This window comes from Pristis pectinata, chromosome 19 (assembly GCF_009764475.1).
Source record: "Pristis pectinata isolate sPriPec2 chromosome 19, sPriPec2.1.pri, whole genome shotgun sequence".
Taxonomy (NCBI): domain Eukaryota; kingdom Metazoa; phylum Chordata; class Chondrichthyes; order Rhinopristiformes; family Pristidae; genus Pristis; species Pristis pectinata.
In genome coordinates this window covers 5,414,164-5,433,602 of record NC_067423.1, presented here as the reverse complement: position 1 = coordinate 5,433,602, position 19,439 = coordinate 5,414,164, and the positions used below count along the sequence as shown (strand labels likewise).

General features: G+C 43.3%; 1 protein-coding gene across 6 annotated transcripts in view; it reads right to left on the bottom strand.

Moving 5' to 3' along the window:
- Positions 1–6,321: 6,321 nt before the first annotated feature.
- pfkfb3 (6-phosphofructo-2-kinase/fructose-2,6-biphosphatase 3) overlaps positions 6,322–19,439 on the bottom strand; it is an 88,646-nt gene continuing 75,528 nt past the window's right edge. For 3 of the 6 annotated variants that reach the window (XM_052034323.1, XM_052034324.1, XM_052034325.1), the window contains 5 exons: positions 19,169–19,298; positions 17,805–17,867; positions 17,658–17,722; positions 13,999–14,175; positions 6,330–8,237 (listed from right to left, as the gene is read on the bottom strand). In XM_052034323.1, coding sequence (XP_051890283.1) covers positions 8,178–8,237; positions 13,999–14,175; positions 17,658–17,722; positions 17,805–17,867; positions 19,169–19,298 — 495 coding nt within the window. In that variant the 3' untranslated portion in view covers positions 6,330–8,177. Of the gene's footprint in view, positions 8,238–13,998; positions 14,176–17,657; positions 17,723–17,804; positions 17,868–19,168; positions 19,299–19,439 lie in introns of all 6 variants that reach the window. The other 3 variants (XM_052034321.1, XM_052034322.1, XM_052034326.1) reach the window with 3 other exon arrangements.

Sequence of the window (19,439 nt, the reverse complement as noted above, 5' to 3'; positions counted from 1 at the left end):
TTCTCAATAATCAGTTTTATTTTAAGATTATCACTTTGCTTCCTTGAAGACAGGATAGAGTTAATTAGGATTAAATTATCATCTGACAGAGTGCAATTTGCTATAACAGACAAGAATGAATCACACACACAACTACAGGTGTTAAAAAGCATCTTCTAGTCGATAGACAGTCACTTGGGAAAAGCAGAAGCATTCGGCTTTGAAGTTGATTTGCAGAAGATGTGAATGCAGGAAATATAAGTTATAAATTGAACGTTAAAAATGCTGCAGCGTTACAACACACTGCAATCTAAAGGGTGAATTAATTTGACCTTGAACAGTGAACAGAGTTAAACAAGTGAATTATTGATGGGAAGTCTCACGAACTTTATGAAGGTTTTGTTGTTTTAGATTTGCAGTTTAGGGAGCTTCTTAGCTGCAGCACACTCAGAGGGTGGTCGTAACCTTCATTCCAGACACTTCCGTCCAGCCTGTTCTCCAGTCAAGTACTCAAGAGTACTGCACTGCCAAACATGCCAGCTTTTGGATGAGAGGTTACACTAAGGCCCCAGCCTCTCTCTCCCTCTCTCTCAGAGGAAGGTGATGGGTCCCAAGGCACAAATTTCAAAGACGGAAGAGTAAAGCAGATGCAAGAGAGATTGCAGCTGCTGGAAATCTGAAGCAACGAACAAAACGCTGGAGGAACTCAGCGGGTCAGGCAGCATCTGTAGAGGGAAATGGACAGTCGACATTTCGGGTCGAGACCCTTCATCAGGACGGGATAGAGGGAAGAGAGCCGGTATAAAGAGGTGGAAGGAAGGGATGGAGCAAGAGCCGGCAGGTGATAGGTGGATCCAGACGAGGGGGTGATGGGCAGGTGAGGGGGAAGAGTGGGATAGAAACTGGGAGGTGATAGGTGGAAGTGACAAAGGGCTAAAGAAGATGGAATCTGATAGGAGAGGACAGTGGACCATAGAATAGAGGGAAGGACGTGGGGAGGAGAAAGGGACGGGGTGATGAGGGCCAGTGGCATAAGGGAAAAAATTGCAGGACAAAGGGAAGTGGTTACCGGAAGTCAGAGAAATTAATGTTCATGCCGTCAAGTTGGAGACTACCAAGGCAGAACATGAGGCGCCGTCCCTCTAATCTGTGTCTGGCCTCGACCTGGCAGTAGATGCGGTCGTGGATAGACATGTTGGTGTGAGCAAAGCACTCAGCTTCCCTCAAAGACCATCCGGTCATGACCAGAATGCTGTTAGTGGGATCTTGCTGCGCGCACGTTGGCTGTTGGTTCTCACTCGCTGCAACGGTGACTAAACCAGATGAACTTCACAGATTACGAAGGTCAGAGAGAGGCACTTCCGAAATGCAGCTCTCTCTCACTTTACTGCGGATTAATTCAGTGATGCCCCCCGATGTCTCGCCATCCTGAACCCCTCCGCCAGGGAGGGCAAACCTGCTCTTCGTCCCCAAATGTTGTGGAGTCTTGCTGTGCAGAAAATGTCTGCCAGGCATGAATGCCCAGCAACAAGGAATGACACACTTTAAAGTGGAGTCAAGTCTAAATACATGAGATAAAAACTAGACAAGATTTCTTTATTAGTCACATGTACATCGAATACATCTCTTGCGTAGAGTGTTCTGGGGGCAGCCCGCAAATGTCGCCACGCTTCCGGCACCGACATAGTATGCCCACAACTTCCTAACCTGTACGTCTCTGGAATGTGGGAGGAAATGCGGAACACCCGGAGGAAACCCACGCAGTCACGGGGAGACCGTACAAACTCCTTACAGACAGCGGCAGGAATTGAACCCGGGTCACTGGCGCTGTAATAGCGTTATGCTAACCGCTACACTACCGTGCCTGCCTCAAATTGAGTCCAAAGGGAGCTCTGCACTGTCAGAGACCCTGACAATTGACACATATCTGCCATCTCATATGCAAGCAAGGTTTCATATCATTAAGCCAAAGATAATCAGGCTCACCAAAACGAATTTAAACCTGTACCTGGAAGGCAATGACATTCAATTCTACAATACTCATTTAAACTGTCCTTAAATGAGTCATTAGCTCAACATACTTAACCTTGGTCAGGTCACCAGGTGACCTGCCTTATCAACGAGCTAGACAATTGGGGAAATTGAAATCACTCTTCCATAATCTACTGTTGCTAACACACAGGCCAAGAGGTAGGTGAATCAACTACAACACATTCACTTGAAGTTGTCCTTCCCATAGTTTGCCTTTCGGCTGTTCTTAACTCTTGAAAAGAAATCACTTGCATAATGAATAGAGTTGTTCAGGACACAACTTGCTAATGCTTTAAGGAATTTACCCTAGAGGAACAGGTACACAGTTCCCTGAAAGTGGTGAAACAGGTAGTGAGGAAGGCATTTGGCACTCAGGGCACTGAGTGCAGGATTTGGGACATCATGTTACAACTGTACAAGTCGTTGGTGAGACCACATTTGGAGTATTGGGTGCAGTTCTGGTCCACCCAGTTAATGGAAGGATGTCTAAGCTGGAAAGGGTGCAGAAGAGATTCACAAGGATGGTTCTGTGACTAGAGGGCTTGAATTATAAGGAGAGATTGGGACTTTTTTTTCCTGGAGTATAGGAGGTTGAGGTGTGACCTTATATAAGTATATAAAATATTGAAGGGCATTGATAAGTTGAATGTTCACAGTCCTTTTTCCAAGGTAGGGAAGTCTAAAACTTAAGAGAGCATCAATTTAAGTGAGAGGGGAAAGATTTAAAGTGGACTTTTTCCACACAGAGGGTGTGTGGTATATGGAATAAGGAAGCTGTAGAGGTGGCTACAATTACAACATTTAAAAGACATTTGGACAGGTACATGGATAGAAAAGGTTTAGAGGGATATGGGCCAAATGCAGACAAATAGGACTAGCTCAGACATATTGGTCAATATGGACGAGTTGGGCAAAAGGGCCTGTCTCCGTGCCGTATTATTTCTATTTATATGCAGCTGTCACCAATCTGTTCAATTGTAACAGAGGTGTCACATAGTGGAGGGGCATTGATTTAGGGTAAGGGGCAAAAGGTTTAGAGATCAGAAGTGTTCCACAAGAGAGTGGCTGGAATCTGGATTGCATTGCCCAAGAAGGTGGAGCTAAGGATTCTTACTATATTTAAGATGATCATTTGAATCACCAAGTATAGAAGGCTATGGACCAAGAGCTGATAAGTGGGATTAATACAGATGGATACTTGATGATCGGTGTGGACATAATGGGCTGAACGAGACACACGAGACTGCAGATGCTAGGACCTAGAGCAACACACACAAAGTGCCGGAGGAACTCAGCAATTAGGGCAGCATCTATGGAGGGAAATGCACGGTTGATCTTTCAGGTCAAGACTCTTCATCTGGCCTGAAGGGTAGAGGGAAGATAGCTGGTATAGAGACATGGAGGGGAAGAGGTGGAGGGGAAGGGGTGGAGTAAGAGCCGGCAGGTGATAGGTGGATCCAGGTGAGAGGCGGATGGAGGAGAGGAGAGTGGGAATGGTGTCAGCCGGGAGGTGAGAGGTGGAGGTGAGAAAGGGCTGAAGATGATGGAATGCGAGAGGAAGGTGGAGCCTGGAATCAAGGGATAGAGGGATAGAGGGAGGGAGGTGGGGAGGGGAACCAGTGGGACGATGGGCAGATGGAGAGGGGATAGGATGATGGGGGCCAGTTGGATCAGGAGGAGAGAGAAAAGGGACAGAGGTTACTGGTAGTTAGAGAATTCGATGTTCAGGTTAGAGACTACCCAGGCGGAATACGAGGTGCTGTTCCTCTAATCTGCATCTGGCCTCAACTCAGCAGCGGTGGAGGCCATGAACAGACATGTTGGTGTGGGAATGGGGAGTGGAAGGAAGGCCTGTTTCTGGGCTTCGTGACTCAATAATTCCAATGCCATCCCACCCAACAACCACAAATACACCGGGGTCTGTGGGTCAGCCCAAGGACGATGGGAGAATCATGCCTCATTCTCCTTCCCCAACCCCCTCCCACAGGCACCAGCACGTGAACTAATTCAACACAACCAAAACTAGACTCCTCCATGCCTAGTGATGGTGTAGTGGCCCCACTAAGAGTACCTTTAATTCAGTATCAGGCATTCCAAAACCATTTAAAGTTTGCACATTGGGAATTCAAAGTAAAAGCACTATTCATAAATCTGTTAGCCAATTAATAATAGGTAGATCAGCCTTGGTTAGCACAGACACAATGGGCCAAATGGCCTTCATTGCCACAGATTTCAAAAATTCTGTGACTAACTTCAATAAATTGTTTGAGAGAAGGAAAGTAGTGATGCTTATTTCAGCTTAGTTGTGAGCCTTGGTTAGAAGTCCACACCCTGTAATCTGTCATTTCTGGAGCAAACACCTGCTGTACAGGTTGAGAGTGCCTTCCTTCTCCAAGCCCCACAGAGAAAGCAAAATTCAGGAGACAATAGAAGGAAATAAAAGAAATTCCATTGTTAAAAGGTTAAAAACAGTAAGTTCATGGGTTCAAGTCCTGCTTCAGAGACTGGACCACGACTGTAAAAAGAGTCTCACACCCCAACCTGTTTATTTTCTTAACAGGGAGAAAATTCAGAAGTCAGAGGTACAAAGGGATTTGGCAGTCCTAGTTCAGGATTCCCTTAAACTTGCAGGTAGAGGTAGTAGTAAAGGTGGAAAATACAATGTTAGCATTTATTTCTGGAGGACTAGAACATAAAAGCGAGGATGTACTGCTGAGGCTTTATAAGGCATTGGTCAGATCGCATTTGGAATATTGCGAGCAATTTTGGGCCCTATATCTAAGGAAGGATGTGCTGGCCCTGGAAAGGGTCCAGAGGAGGTTCACAAGAATGATCCTGGGAATGAAAGGGTTAATGTACGAGCATATGATGTCTCTGGGCCTGTACTCTATGGAGTTCAGAAGGATGAGCAGGGAGTCTCATTGACACCTACTGGATACTGAAAGGCCTGGATAGAATGGGCATGGAGCGGATGTTTCCATCAGTAGGAGAGTCTAGGATCAGAGGGCACAGCCTTAGAATAAAGGAATGTCCCTTTAGAACTGAGATGAGAAGGAATTTCTTCAGCCAGAGGGTGGTGAATCTGTGGAATTCATTGCCACAGATGGGTGTGGAGGCCAAGTCATTGGGTGTATTTAAGGCAGAGATTGATTGGTTCTTGATTGGTAAGGGGGTTAAGGGTTACAGGGAGAAGGCAGGAGAATGGAGCTGGGGGGTGGGGGGGGGGGGTGAAGAGGAGGAAAGAAAAATCAGCCATGATTGAATGGTAGAGCAGACTCAGTGGGCCAAATGGCCTAATTCTGCTCCTATATCATGGTCTCCTGCCTGGAGGAATGCAGTTCCTGTATTCCAGCCAAAGTTCATCAGATCTATTCTTCAGATAGCAGAAGGAATAAATGACCAGGATTATGTGCTCAAGTTGAAGAATGAAATGTGAACTTACTGAAATGTTCAAAATTCTTACAGTGCTTCACACAGTAGATGCAGGGATTATGTTTAGCCCAGCTGAGATATCTGAAACCAGGGATCACTGTTTCAAAGTAAGGAGTCAGCTAATGCAGGACTGAAGAAATTTCTCCATCCAGAGTGTGGAAAATTGTTGGAATTCTCCAACCAAGAGATTCAATTGTAATTTTTTTTTTAATTTTATTTACAGCGTGGTAACTGGCCCTTCCGGCTCAATGAGTCTGCACTGCCTATTTTAAACCCAAATTGACCTACCCGTATGTCTTTTAGAATGTGGGAGGAAACCGAAGCACCCAGAGGAAACCCATGCAGGTACGGGAGAACGTACAAACTCCTTACAGACAGCGACGGGAATCAAACCCTGATCGCTGGAGCTGCAATAGTGTCACACTAACCACTACACTACCATGCTGCCCTAATCAAGACTGATTTTTGGATACAGGGGATCGATGAAAGTGGGGTTAGTGAAAGAAAGTGCGACAGAGGTAAAGGATGAGTGGGTGAGCAGAGAATGCCCATCTAACATTGCATTTGGGAGTTGGCACCTCTAACAATGCAGCATTTCCGTAACACTGCACTGAGTGTCAGCTTAGATCTGTGCTCAAGATTCAGTTGGAAGGCTGACGGTTCAAATCCTACTTCAGCAGGTAGTCCTTTTGCCTCCAGAGCCACAAACCCGTGGCCAGGAGGAACTGCAGGGCAGAACAAGTTGCTGTGGGCAGATCAAACAGTAAACAAACTGCTCTGTCCTTAAATGACACCTGGAGCAGAGTGCATTGCAATCAACATCACAAGTTGCATAGAAACTCCCTCTGTACCATACAAGAAAAACCATGAAACTGCTTTCATTAAACTTATTTTATTATTGGTCCAGCAACTGCAAAATTCTGCATATTCAGTAAAAGGTGTACCTTGTGTTTACTGATGCTACCAAGCTAACTTTCTCAGAAGGCAATCACATACATACACAGTAGATGCAACATGCCAAGCAGTTAGAGAAAAATGTTTCCTTGTGTTCTGAACAACCTTAAGTAAACTTGCCTGTTAGAACAGAATCAGTACTACAAAATACATGAAAATTAACACTATCAAATAACTACAAAATCATACCAACTTGCATGTTCATCCATCCATATCCACAAAGTCAGAAAATAATGACACCATTCAATTGAAATGAGAACTTTACTATAGAAGTGCTTTGGTGAATGGCAAACCCAGCATCCACTAAAGCTGCACTCCAACGAAGTAACATTGCTTAAAATTGTTTCAAACCTCCCCTTCTCCCCCCCAGTCCAAACTCCTCCTCCTCACACCCCCAACTCAAAACTAAAACACCCAGATAAATAAAATGTGTGCAACAATGCTCACCACTGAGGGGATAAAACATGATCATGTTGGTGATCTGCCAACAGAAAGAATTCCAATAGGCTTCTGCTCAAGTGCATTTTCAAGCCCCCCCCCCCAACCACCCACCCCCCATCTAACCACTTCAATACTGCTAAACTCCTGCTGTGCAAGATAAAAGCACTAGGCACTGTGGTTACACCATGCCCTCATCAGCTAATGGAACAATCAGAGTTAATGAAAGACGACTTCAGCACACATTGAACAAAGAGGGTGCAAACTAGGTCCTTTGGTAATTGTCAGAGTCCTCTGATGCTCTGCAGTAATTGCACTGTCAATTGGCAGACTGCACACATTCACAATAAGCACTCACATAACCCATCACTGGCAGTAAGTATTTGGTGATGACTTCCAGTTGGCAAACCTTGCATCTCATGCCAAAGTGGTAATGGGGACATGAACATCAAGCTTATACATTTCATTACCATCAGGTTTGTAAACCAACAGTGAGAGCAGGCAATAGATGCAAGGTTATACAGCTGGAGTTCAATTCAGATATGCTTGAAAAATCATTGCTAATCCCATCACTCAAGTTCCTTTTCAGTGGAAGCAATGCCTTCACTTTCATATTCTAGCATGTAAACTCTCCTGTTCCAAGGAAGCCAATGTCCATTTACTTGGAGATGTATCACACTCCAATCTCTGCCAGGACTGCGATGTACAAACAGGTACATTGACACATTCATGTTCAGTCACACACTCCCAATGGCTCCCAGGTTCTGTCTGGTCAGGACGCTGAACCATTTAGGAACAATTAACAACAGCCACATTTCACAAAAAAAAGGTAGTGAAATAACAAGCAAAATTGGTCACATGACAATCCTAGTTTTCCCCCATAAATATTTGTGCATAATTCATTTAACTAGCTGCATGCCAACTTCAAATCTCCAGCATTCTGAAGTTACTGCTTTCACAAACACCTCCATGATATTGTAGTGAACATTTCAGGAACAGAGGTGTTCTTGTGTTTAAAGACTGTACAATTTATGATTAACACAGGAAAATAGAGTCAGACCCTTATTGTAGCTATTTACATTATGTACACACAATATCCCTCCAACGAGATGTCCTAGCTATTTACAACCAGAAGAACAAGTTTTGTTCAGTAGAAGCACTTGCACATTATTACAGTAGCAAGACATTCATAGAGTTAGAGTGGTCAAAGTTCTCAGGTTAAATCCATAATCCATCTTCTCCAATGCATCCAAACAGTTGATATCCAGAACAAGGAATCCAGTGTTTCTCGACAAGAGGGGGATGGTTTCAGAGCAATATGTAACCTCCCAAAAGCAAGTGTTTCATTCTTGGACAGAGAGTGTCACCACAGCTTCTGAGGGTCTTGGCATCTCACTTACATTCTGTGGGTACAAGATGACATTGAGATTGAAATCAAAGCATTCTATTTGTATCCAAAAAAAAAACACATGGAAAGCTGCATGCATGCAAGCCAACTAGGCAGCTATTGAAATGAAGCTTGTTGGTTGTTGCATTGGTAATTCAGGAAGAGCAGTGATCCCAGTTAGCAATTGAGCACTCAACTCAGTCCCAACAGAGCAATAACATGGATACAGGCCCTTCAGCCCAACCAGTCCATGCTAAGGTGCCCACCCAGCTAGTCCTGTGTTTGGCCCATACCCCTCCAAGCCCTGCCCTTCCACATAACCTATCCAAGTGCTTCTTAAATGATACCACTGTACCTACCTCACCCAATTCCTCTGGCAGCTCATTCCACATACCACCTTCTCTGTGGAGAAAGGCGGTCACTCAGGTCCCTTTTAAAATCTTTCCCCTCACCCCAAATCTATGCCCCCTAGTTTTGGACTCCCACACCCTGAGGAAAAGACTAACCATCCACCTTGTCTACACCTCAATTTAACATATTTCTACAAGGTTGCCCCTCATTTTGCTACGTTCCAAGGAATAAAGACCTATCCTGGCCAACCTCTCCCTATAACTCAGGCCCTCGAGTCCTGGCAACATCCTCAAATCTTTTCTGCACTCTTTCCAGTTTAACCACATCTTTCCTATAACAGGGTGAGCAAAACCATACACAGTACTCCAAGTGCAGCCTCACCAACGACTTGTACAACTGCAACAATGTCCCAACTCCTATACTCAATACCCTGACTGGAGGCCAGAGTGCTAGATGCCTTTTCCGTCATCTTTGAGCTTTGCAATATTTACTCATTCACAGCATTAGGATGTCTCTGGCCAGCATGTACAACCCATTCCTAATGCTGCTGACCAAGGGAACCATTGAGAATCGACCAGTCATGTAGGTCATACAAGGTCAACAGATTCCATTCCTGAACCAAAATGAGTTTTCTGGACACCTGGGTGGTTTTGTGGTTATAATGCCACTGGTTTTTTAATTCTAGATTTACTTGCTTGAATTTAAAGTTACCCAGAAGCCATAACAGAACTTTGAACATACACATCTGGTTGCTTAACCACACTTGCATACCCTCCACAGAAATGGACTCTCATTTGCTTATTCTGAATACACAATACAGTAACACCCACTCTGCACTGCCTCCAAAATTCACAGCCACTGATATCAGCAGTTCTGCATTGTCACTAAACCAAACACACCATCAATTTGCATTTAGTTACTTTCTACCTCCGCAATTTCCTGCATGGGTAGTTCGCATTCCAGTGATGCATACAGACAAATCCTGAGAGTCAAAGGCAGGGTAATAGCCAGCAAGAGTTAGGTTACATTAACCTTCATACCAACTCACTATTTACACCTCTTCACTCACAGGACTGCTAAACAAAAATCAGTCTCGCTGCATCCACAATAAGCCAGATCTGAACCAGTGATATCCCAGCGATAATACAAGTTTTAAACATTTCTAAAATGGCATTAAAATGATTAATAACTAAGCAACTCAAGCACGAGGCTTGAAACAGTGACAATGTAGCACCATTACAAGCCATAATCCCCTTGCCTTTGAGGCATTAAAGTCTATGAATGACGGAAAATTTGCAACACAGGAGATGCCATTTAGTCCATTGTGTGTTGATCAAAGAGATCCCAGCCTCATCCCACCTCCCAGCACTGAATCCATGGCCCTAAAGATCACAGCTCCTCAACTATACATCAAGGTGGAACTTAAATGAAGAGGCAAGGAACTAGTTAAAACTCAAACAGTAGGTGTATCTATGGCCAATGATGGATTCAATCTGGAAACCATTTCCCCCAGAGCTGGCAGAGGGACAAGGAATGACAAGATGGATACATTTGTAAAAATGTAATAGCTGATAACCACAGCTATTGGCAGAGTGGGGTTTATGATTACAGGGTTACACACGAGTATTCCTTTGTAGTCAGGTACCAGACAGTTTCAATGTCTAGAGACTGGACCAATGGTTCATCAAGTTCAATGGCAAGTCTGCTGACAGTCAGTACTGCAAGGGGTTCAACCTCTGAAGTGGTTCAAACTTCTTGCATTTCCTCCTGAGTACATTCACACCCAAAGCCACCCAAGTAACACATCCCATGGTGTCACGAGCATAGCATAATCAGCGTGGCTTAGCTGGCTTAATAGAAGCACCTCTACTTAGCTCATTAGTCCCTACATCGCAAAAATGAAACATCTTCCAGTGAAAGATTTCATTTTTAAGTAACCCGGCCTTGAAGTGTGCGCTAGATCACTATAGCAACATGGTGTGTGGGCAGCACGGATTTAGCTTGTTACCTTTGAAGGATTAGCAAGGATAAAATTTTGACATAATGAAATATTGTTCGTCTGAGGGCAGAAGTGGTGAGGAAATGGTAGAAAGAGGGAGAGATCTTTTAAACACCAGAGATAAGTGTCAGCATACAATAAAACATACAGCTCTTAGTTCAGTTAGACCCTGCTTAAGAGTCCAAAAAAGATCCCAGATGTAAAGTTGGCCCTTCACATTCCGTGCCCAATGCATACATTAAAACATAGGGGCAAATCTGTAAAGATTGACCTGCATCCGACTCCTCACCTGGAAATGAACCACTGAATTCAGATTGAGTGATGAATCCTAACCAAATCAGAAATCCAAGCAACTAACTGGAGCAGTGTGAAGCTCTCCTACATACAAGGACAGTTCCAGGCACCATGCTAGATAACAAAGGGATCCAGGTAGACAAAAGACTAGAATGTCTGACATGTCCATTTGTTTTTCCTATTTGAGATCCACTGACCAACAGACTTGGTCTGCATCTGTCATCTATTGTCCATTAGAAAAACAGTTACAAAAGGCAGGGTGACTTGGGAATGAGTTTTAAGCTAGAACACAGGATTATTAGTTTTAATATCAAGTAGTTTCCAAAGGACTTCCATTTCTACTATTTTTCCCCAACTCAGGACTTCCCAAAGCTCCTTGCAGTCAATTAGATATTCTGCATGGAGTCAATCCAGTGCATGTTGCAAACTCCCACTACTGTGATGGTGACAATATGTTGATTGGTCAAGTGACTAGGGATATCACTTCAAAAATTAACATGGATAAAAAATTCCAAGGGCCTTTGTTTGCTGTCACAGCACCTCTAACAGTGCAGTATCCTTTGAGCCCCAACAGCTCCACGTGCTCAAGTCTCTACACTGGGATTTGAACCCAGAAACTTCCGATTTGATTGACAAACTTCCAGGCTAAAGCAGCAAGATTTATCCTCCTCTTCCCCCCTCCAGAAAGATCTTGGAAATGAGGCAGAATGAAGAGTTCAGTAAAAACAAAGCAATTATTTTAATTGAAGATGAGCAATGAATAGTTCTCCCAATCCACCAACCCAAAGGTTTTAAAAAAAGAATCTACCTCATTGATGGAAGAAAAACAGATGATTGGAAGAGCAAGTTGTGATACATTTCATACCCACATTAGAAAAAGACTAAAATAACTTAAATAGGAAAGGGCTGAGAGTTAATTTAATTGAATCTGGCTGAAAATCTAGAGTTCAACATCCATGCATTCTGTCCGCGATTAAACAATTCAATCACATTTTATATTCTATATGGAAATCTGAGCTGTTCCTGTTCTAAAGAGAATGACATTCTGAATAAGTTTGTACAAAACTTGATACATACGGTCCACATCTACATCTACCAAGTTTTATTTCAACCCTCGGCTTCCTTAATCAGTATCAGTAATGGTTTAAACAGAATAACCTTCAATGCAACTTCAAGAGTTTAAAGTTAGTTCAGACCCAGTTCAGAGCAGTTTCTTTTAATAATGCTTGTGAACTGCAGTACAGGTTAGAAAACAAGGACTGGAAAATTGTAAATTTGAGCCAATATCCTTTAATATAACCCTGTAATAAGTGTGCAAGAGATGCATTACAGGCAAAAAATTACTAAATGCTATGAAATGAATAAAGCAGCATGCTTTGAGTCTGCAGAAAAATGAATAGTAATAGGGAATATCATTCCAAAGGCAAGCTTGTGCATAAAATGAGATCCAAAGTATTTATAAACAGTAAGAGTCCCACACAGTAGCACCCACACTTAGTGAAAAACAAGAGAAATACTTACAGACAAGCCTTTCCTATTAAAGGCTGGAGATAAAGAAAAAGTGGAGGTGTGAAAGAGAAATAGGAGAACAGAACTTTTTAAAGAGCAAACAAAATAAGACAGCTCAGCCAAGACGTGGTGCGTCTCTGGATCTACAATGAAGTAGATGCTAAAACTTACTATTAGCATTGTAGCAAAGCAGACTAGCCTGAGGTGTCACTCAATAGTTTTGCTTTTTAAACAAAATGTTTTTAAAAAGTGAAACCAGCAATACTCCACCTTAACCTGAATCAAACTTTGGGGACTTATAAAGCAAGGTCAGCACTCAGACGACTGGTGATGCATACTTGGAAGTAAAACATCAGCCAACTCCCCCTTTCCCAAAAGGTGGATAGGATCAGATAAGATATCTTTATTAGTCACATGTACATCAAAACACAGTGAAATGCATCTTTTGCATAGTGTGTTCTGGGGGCAGAACAAAGTCTAAACATAACCCAAGGACATTCCCTGATCTACTGCCCTTGTCAACCTCTGGTTACTCCTACCATTACAACCAATTTGTGGCAAATGACCCCAACAGCTGCAGAGGGTTGTACACTCAGCCGGCTCTATCACAGACACAACCCTCCCCGCCATCGATGACATCAAGAGCTGGTGCCTCAAGGTCACATCATTAAGGACCCTCACTATCAGGACATTCCCCCTTCTCATTACTACCACTGGAGTGGAGGTACAGGAATCTGAAGACCCACACTCAGCGATTCAGGAACAGCTTCCCCTCCCACCATCAGGTTTCTGAACAATCCATGAACACTTCATTTTTTGTTTGCACTATTTTGGTAATTTATAGTAATTTGTCTTTACCCTATACTGCTGCCACAAAACAAATTTCACATCATATGTCACTGATAATAAACCTGATTCTGATATTCTCTTAGCCCAAGGAAAAACAACTGAGAATACAAATGGTAGCCCCACTCATTATTGCAACTGGTCCTCATTAAGCTGTTGTAGATGTAACCCACAAACATGATCACTGTTCACCTCTCAGAATTCCCCTCAACGACAACAGTCAATGATATCACAGGTTGCAAACAGTTTGAATCCTTCAAATGAAGGCCACTTCAGTACACACGAAATCTGAAGTTCCATAATTCAAATGCAACACTAGCGGTTTTTCCCCCAAAGTTGGTTAAATTAATACCAACATGCAGAGTTCCCTGCATTGAGGAATCACTATAACACATGGCACTATTTGTAGAAGTGCATACTTGGAATGACTTTTTTTTTAACAAATGGAAAAGCTGTTAGCATACATTCTAAATTACAACAGCAAATTAGTTAAAATTACTTTAAAACTGTGAACATCCAAAAGGAGAATATCACAAAATTATCTCCCTTATGAATGTCCCAGGCATAAACTATGAAGCAAGCATTCCCAGCCAGCACAACTAAGATTAACACCTACAATTGCCAAAGCAACAAGCGTAGCACTGTAGCCAGCTTCTATTGAAAGATTAGTATGATTGAGCATAGCACCGCTATATACAAAGGCACATTCAAAAATCTGCAAATTAGAGCTAGCAGTAGGATCAGCAGCAGCTGTAATGGTACAGAACATTCGACTAACTTGCCCAGGCAGGGGTGTGGACCCTTCGGAAGCCAGACAGACGGGCATGGCTGAGGAAGATGAGGCCACAGGGTCCTCTAGGCCTTCAATCCTCGGCTTTTTGTTGGGCTCTGGGCTGGCCAGAGGAGTAACACTATTGCGCCGCATGAGTGGGTTTGTTCCCTTCTTACCAACGTCCTGGTCAGAGTGAATGAAGAAATGCAAAAAAGCTGAATTACAAAAGGAGCATTTCACAAAAGTGTAACAAACCCACTACAACTCACGGCATTGTCAGTCCACAATTGTGGGGAAGGATTTTTTATATTATATATACACACGATATTACAATTTCAGAGTGAAGTCTACAACATTACCAGAAAACAATTCACCCATATTCACTTGCACCCATTTTGATGGGTTAAAATTGACAATTGAATCATTCAGCCCTACTCATTTAATCTAAATGATTAGCAATTAGCTTTGCTCTACAAACTGCATTCTGACTTGGATACAAATTCAACATATCCATGGAAAACAATTTTGGAAAAATGTGACATTCCAGTCTAAACACCACTTCAGTGGAAGCCTGAAGTCAGAGAGTGAACCACTGGAAAGCACTTTCCCCAAAAGCAAGAATGCAATTCAAACATCAGTTACATTATCAATGCTGTGGCTAGGCTTAAAGTATTCCAAAGATTTACTTCCCAAAGATTCTTTTCTGCTGAAACTATTTACCCCAGCGTAGGCTTCCCAGCTCAGCAGCACTACAGGAGCTTCCAAAGATGAGCCCAACAGCCAGTCTCCTGGGGGAATTGTCCAAATATGGCAAGCAGATCAGTGCTCCTCTCTTCAAGGTAACCATCAACTTAATCCAATTATGGAACTGCTGCCAGCAACAGTGCAGGTCCAAAGTCTCAACTGGAATCAATACCACTCAGCTACAACATAATGCCATCCCATCTATATTCTTAGTGCACATCAAGCTATTATACAACAGCTTGAAGGGTCTCAGCCTGAAACGTCGACTGTTTATTTCTCTCCATAGATGCTGCCTGACCTGCTGAGTTCCTCCAGCACTTGTGTATTGCTCCAGATACATCCAGCACCTGCAGAATCTCGTGTCTGTTATGTAACCTGCACTATTTAATAGAGGGAACTAGATGCCTGATCATTCCTGAACTTTAGTTACCAACAAGTCATCCAAACAATTGTGCCTCCAATATCAGACTTGTCCTGTTCTAGACTAGGGCTCCGTACAACACAAGTAGAATCAAATCAACGTGTAGAACACAGAACACTACAGGCCCTTTGGCCCACAATGTTGTGCTGACATTTTATCCTGCTCTAAGGTCTATCTAACCCTTCCCTCCCACATAACCACCATGCAGTACAAGTTCTAGGCAGGCAGATCATACATCGTTTCTGATACCAAAGTCAGGGAAAAAAAAACAAGCTGCTGGAGGAAGTCAGTAGGTCAGACAGCCTCTACAAGATAGGCGACATTTCAGGTCGAGAACCTGCAGAACTCAAATCCAGTCCTGATACAGGGTCTTGACCCAAAACATCAATTGTCCATTTCCCACCACAGATGCGGCCGGACCAGCCGAGTTCTTCCAGCAGCTCGTTTGCCAAGATGCCAACCTCTGCTGTACCATGTCTCCTTGCAACTGGATTGGGTCTGGGCAAAACCACACCAGCTGCCAGTAGTTTTTGGTCTCAAGGCACATCTGTGCTCAGACAGGGATACAGCGCAACAGATTCATTCCTAGGATCAGAGGTTGTGCTTTGAAGAGCCATGTTGGATTGGCCTAAACTCCGTGCAGGAGAACAGAGGGGGCAGCATGTACAAGATTGCCCATGGTCATACTGAATGGCAGAGCAGGGTTGGATGCACAGTACAGTTTATGTCTGATATTTTTGGTGACCTTCAGGGAAGCTGCCAGTAATCCAAACAGAGGCAGCAACACAAAAACTCTCCAGAAAAACCATAGCAAACTTCATTGGGGTGCCTTTGGGAACGAACTAGCCAGACTTGTTACTAGTTCAATCTTCATTTCAGCCAATTCCTTTCAAAAAAAAAGTGACTTAATGTCAAGGACTGATTACTATTTAATTCAACAAATGAACTGTTTGTATCCTTTTCACACACTGAAAATATGAACATTTATTCTGCTAATTAATGTTAGTCTGTTAGTAACCACACAACCTATATTTCTTTCCTGAATATCTTCTACAAAGTGTTTTAACACAGCTGTTTAATTTTTCAAATCAAAATTCGCAATAATTTTGATTCAATACAGAAAGTGGTTTCAATTTTTTCCTGACAGGCAAATGAGTGTAAAATGCCATCACTGTGACCCTCCGTATAATGTTTACAAGTGCTTTCCATTTACTTCATCTCCAGTGAAACACTGTTCCAGCCCCGCTACCTCAGAGCCCAAGCACTGCCAAGGAATCAGCATGGCAGTGCATCAGTAACCCAATTGGATTCCTCCTCAACTGGATCTACCTTTTGCTTGTCAGCTCTTGCCCCATCCCTTCTCCCCTCTCTCAGCCCAGATGAAGGGTCTTGACCTGAAATATCAACTGTCCATTTCCCTCCACAGATTTCCTTCCAGCAGTTTGTTTTTTGCTCCAGATTCCAGGACCTGCAGTCTCATCTCCCAAATGGATTCTGGTGATTAGCCCTGCAGTGCAGATCCTGATACTGAAATCTCAGATGAACCACATTCAGCCTATCCAAGGGGCAAACAAAAAACCCTGCCCAACCTCAACTGCCAGCACTAGTTCTGTTGCCCTGTAAGTCACAGCTCTCAAGTACTGTTTAGACGCAGGGAGGGTCTGCCTCCATCACCCTTTCAGGCAGCAAATTCCACACCCCATTACACTGGGGAAAATATTCATTCTTCTTCTAATCCTTCTGATTCCTCCACATCTATATTCCCTGGATTTTGACCTTCTGCTACAGGGAATAGGTCATTCCCATTTACTATGCCCAGGGCCCTCTCTGAGGTTGCCTGACTTGTTGAGTTTTTCCAGTTTCCAGCATCTGCAGGACTTTCTTTTGGAGGATCAAATATCAGTTCTGATAACTAAAACCCCAGCAAGGGTGCAGTGGGAGAGTCGGACTGAACTGTGGACAAGTGGCAGGTTCTCTATCCTTATTTGTTGCCTAGTACAAGACAAACCACCTACTAGAAACTGCCAGCCTTGAAACTCACCTAGCTGGAAGAACTTTGAACTGCAAAGCTTAGGGCCCTTCAACAGACCACCCACACAAGTGTCAGCCAGAGAGCTCAAGAGGAATAAGCACTAGGCTGCAAAGATGTCAATAAGCCATAGCAAGCATTTTCCCTTGATGGTATTCCTCCCATGACAAAAACTTCACCAAAAGTTATAATACTATTGAATTATATTTGCATTACCCAAGTTAGTCAAGCCAGCTGGATACAAAGCTGCTTTTCACAAAAGCTGCAGCAAAACTTGCTTTAAAATCCATTCTCATCTATTAGAAACATCAATCTGCTTAAAAGAAATGGATTTTACTGAAGTCAGTATAATCCAAATCATGTTCAGTTTACCCAACTCCCCTCAAAATCAATATCTATGTTACATGGACTGGTTTATAGAGAGAGTTGGTGCTAAGACAGTGTTATGCACCCAAAAAGTTGAATACTCACCTCTGGGCGATCCCTGTGTGTGTTTACTGCCTCCACATTCAAAAAGATAGACTCAACCTTGCAACCTAATTGGAGAAAACTAATCTCATTATTCAGTTCAAATTAAAATGCAACCCAACAGCATTGGACAGAGAGCACACAACTCACCGTAAGCAAACGGCGTCAACTTGAGTACAGTGTGAAGAGGACACTTGAGGTAAGGCAGCTCATCTGAAATGGAAACAATTAGTCAGTGAACAACATACTGGAAAGGCTTACACTTTCTAGGATGCCCCAGAAATCTACAGTCAAGAGGGGGCAGTTGTGCAGCTGAGAGCACCACCATCTCACAGCTCCAGCAACCTGGGTTCAACCCTGACCTCTGGTCTGGTAAAAATGGGTGCTTGATGGTCAACACGGAATTGATGGACCAAAGGACCTGCTAATTTGGCACATCCCTGTTGACCCTCACTAATTTCTAATCGATGCACCATAGAAAGCATCCTATCCGGATGCATCATGGCTTGGTATGGCAACTGCTCTGCCTGTGACCGCAGGAAACTGCAGAGAGTTGTGGACACAGCTCAGCACATCAGACACCAGCCTCCCCTCCACGGACTGTCTACACTTCCCGCTGCCTCAGTAAAGCGGCCAACATAATCAAAGACCCCACCTCAAACATTCTTCTCCCCTCTCCTACTGGGCAGAAGATACAAAGCCTGAAAGCACATACCACCAGGCTCAAGGACAGCTTCTATCCAACTGTTAAGACTATTCAACGGTCCCCATGGTAAAATGGACTCTTGACCTCACAATCTACCTCGTTAATCTTAAAATATTGTTATGGCCTTGCACCTTATTGTCTACCTGCACTCTGTAACTAACACTTTCTGCATTGTTATTGTTTTCCCTGGTACTACCTCAATGCACTGAGGTAATGAATTGATCTGTATGGATGGCATGTGAAAGTTTTCACTGTACCTCAGCACATGTGACAATAAGAAACCAATTTATCTCTATGATAAATTCACTGTTCTAACAAAGATAACGTGAGCTGATTAGTATGTAGCAAGCTCCCAGAAACAGCAACATAATAGTAACCAGAACTGCATATTCATTGATGGGCAAATCATCAGGATGCACAGGACACCTCCCTCGAAACCCCCATCCCCAACAATTCAAAACATGCCCAGGTTCTAGTGCATATCTGAAAGCAGTAGAAGCCCTGGTTTATTCACCCATGTGAATAACGCCACATCCAGAACCCCACACTTTCAATACAGCACTGGAGTGAGATTTGAGCTCAAGTCTCCAAAGCCAGACTTGAACCCACAACCTTAGGACTCAGAGGGAAGAATACTACTCAATGATCCATGACTTGCACTCCAGTACTTGCACTCAATGATCCATGACTTGCACAATACCACTGTCTGACATTCTTTTGCAATGAACTGGGGAGATATTGCATGACCAGTAGACCAGTATTCTGAATAAATAACAGGACCTCTTGACCCACTGCCCTATTCACCAACCTGCACTTTTATCCAGGAAGTAGGCGAGAAGGCAGCGCATGACAGCTTGATGACAGATGACTAAAACATCTCCCTGTCTCTCCAGTTCCATAATAACTGGTTCCAGGCGCTGTACCAAGTCCTGGTAAGACTGAAAACAGAAACAGTCACAGTTGGAACCAGAAGCGTGACCCAGTTAACATTTCCAAATTAACTTCCTCAAACAGACATCTGAATAAGTACCAAGCAGTATAGAGCACTTGGAAAATTTAATGCATTTATCATGCATCAG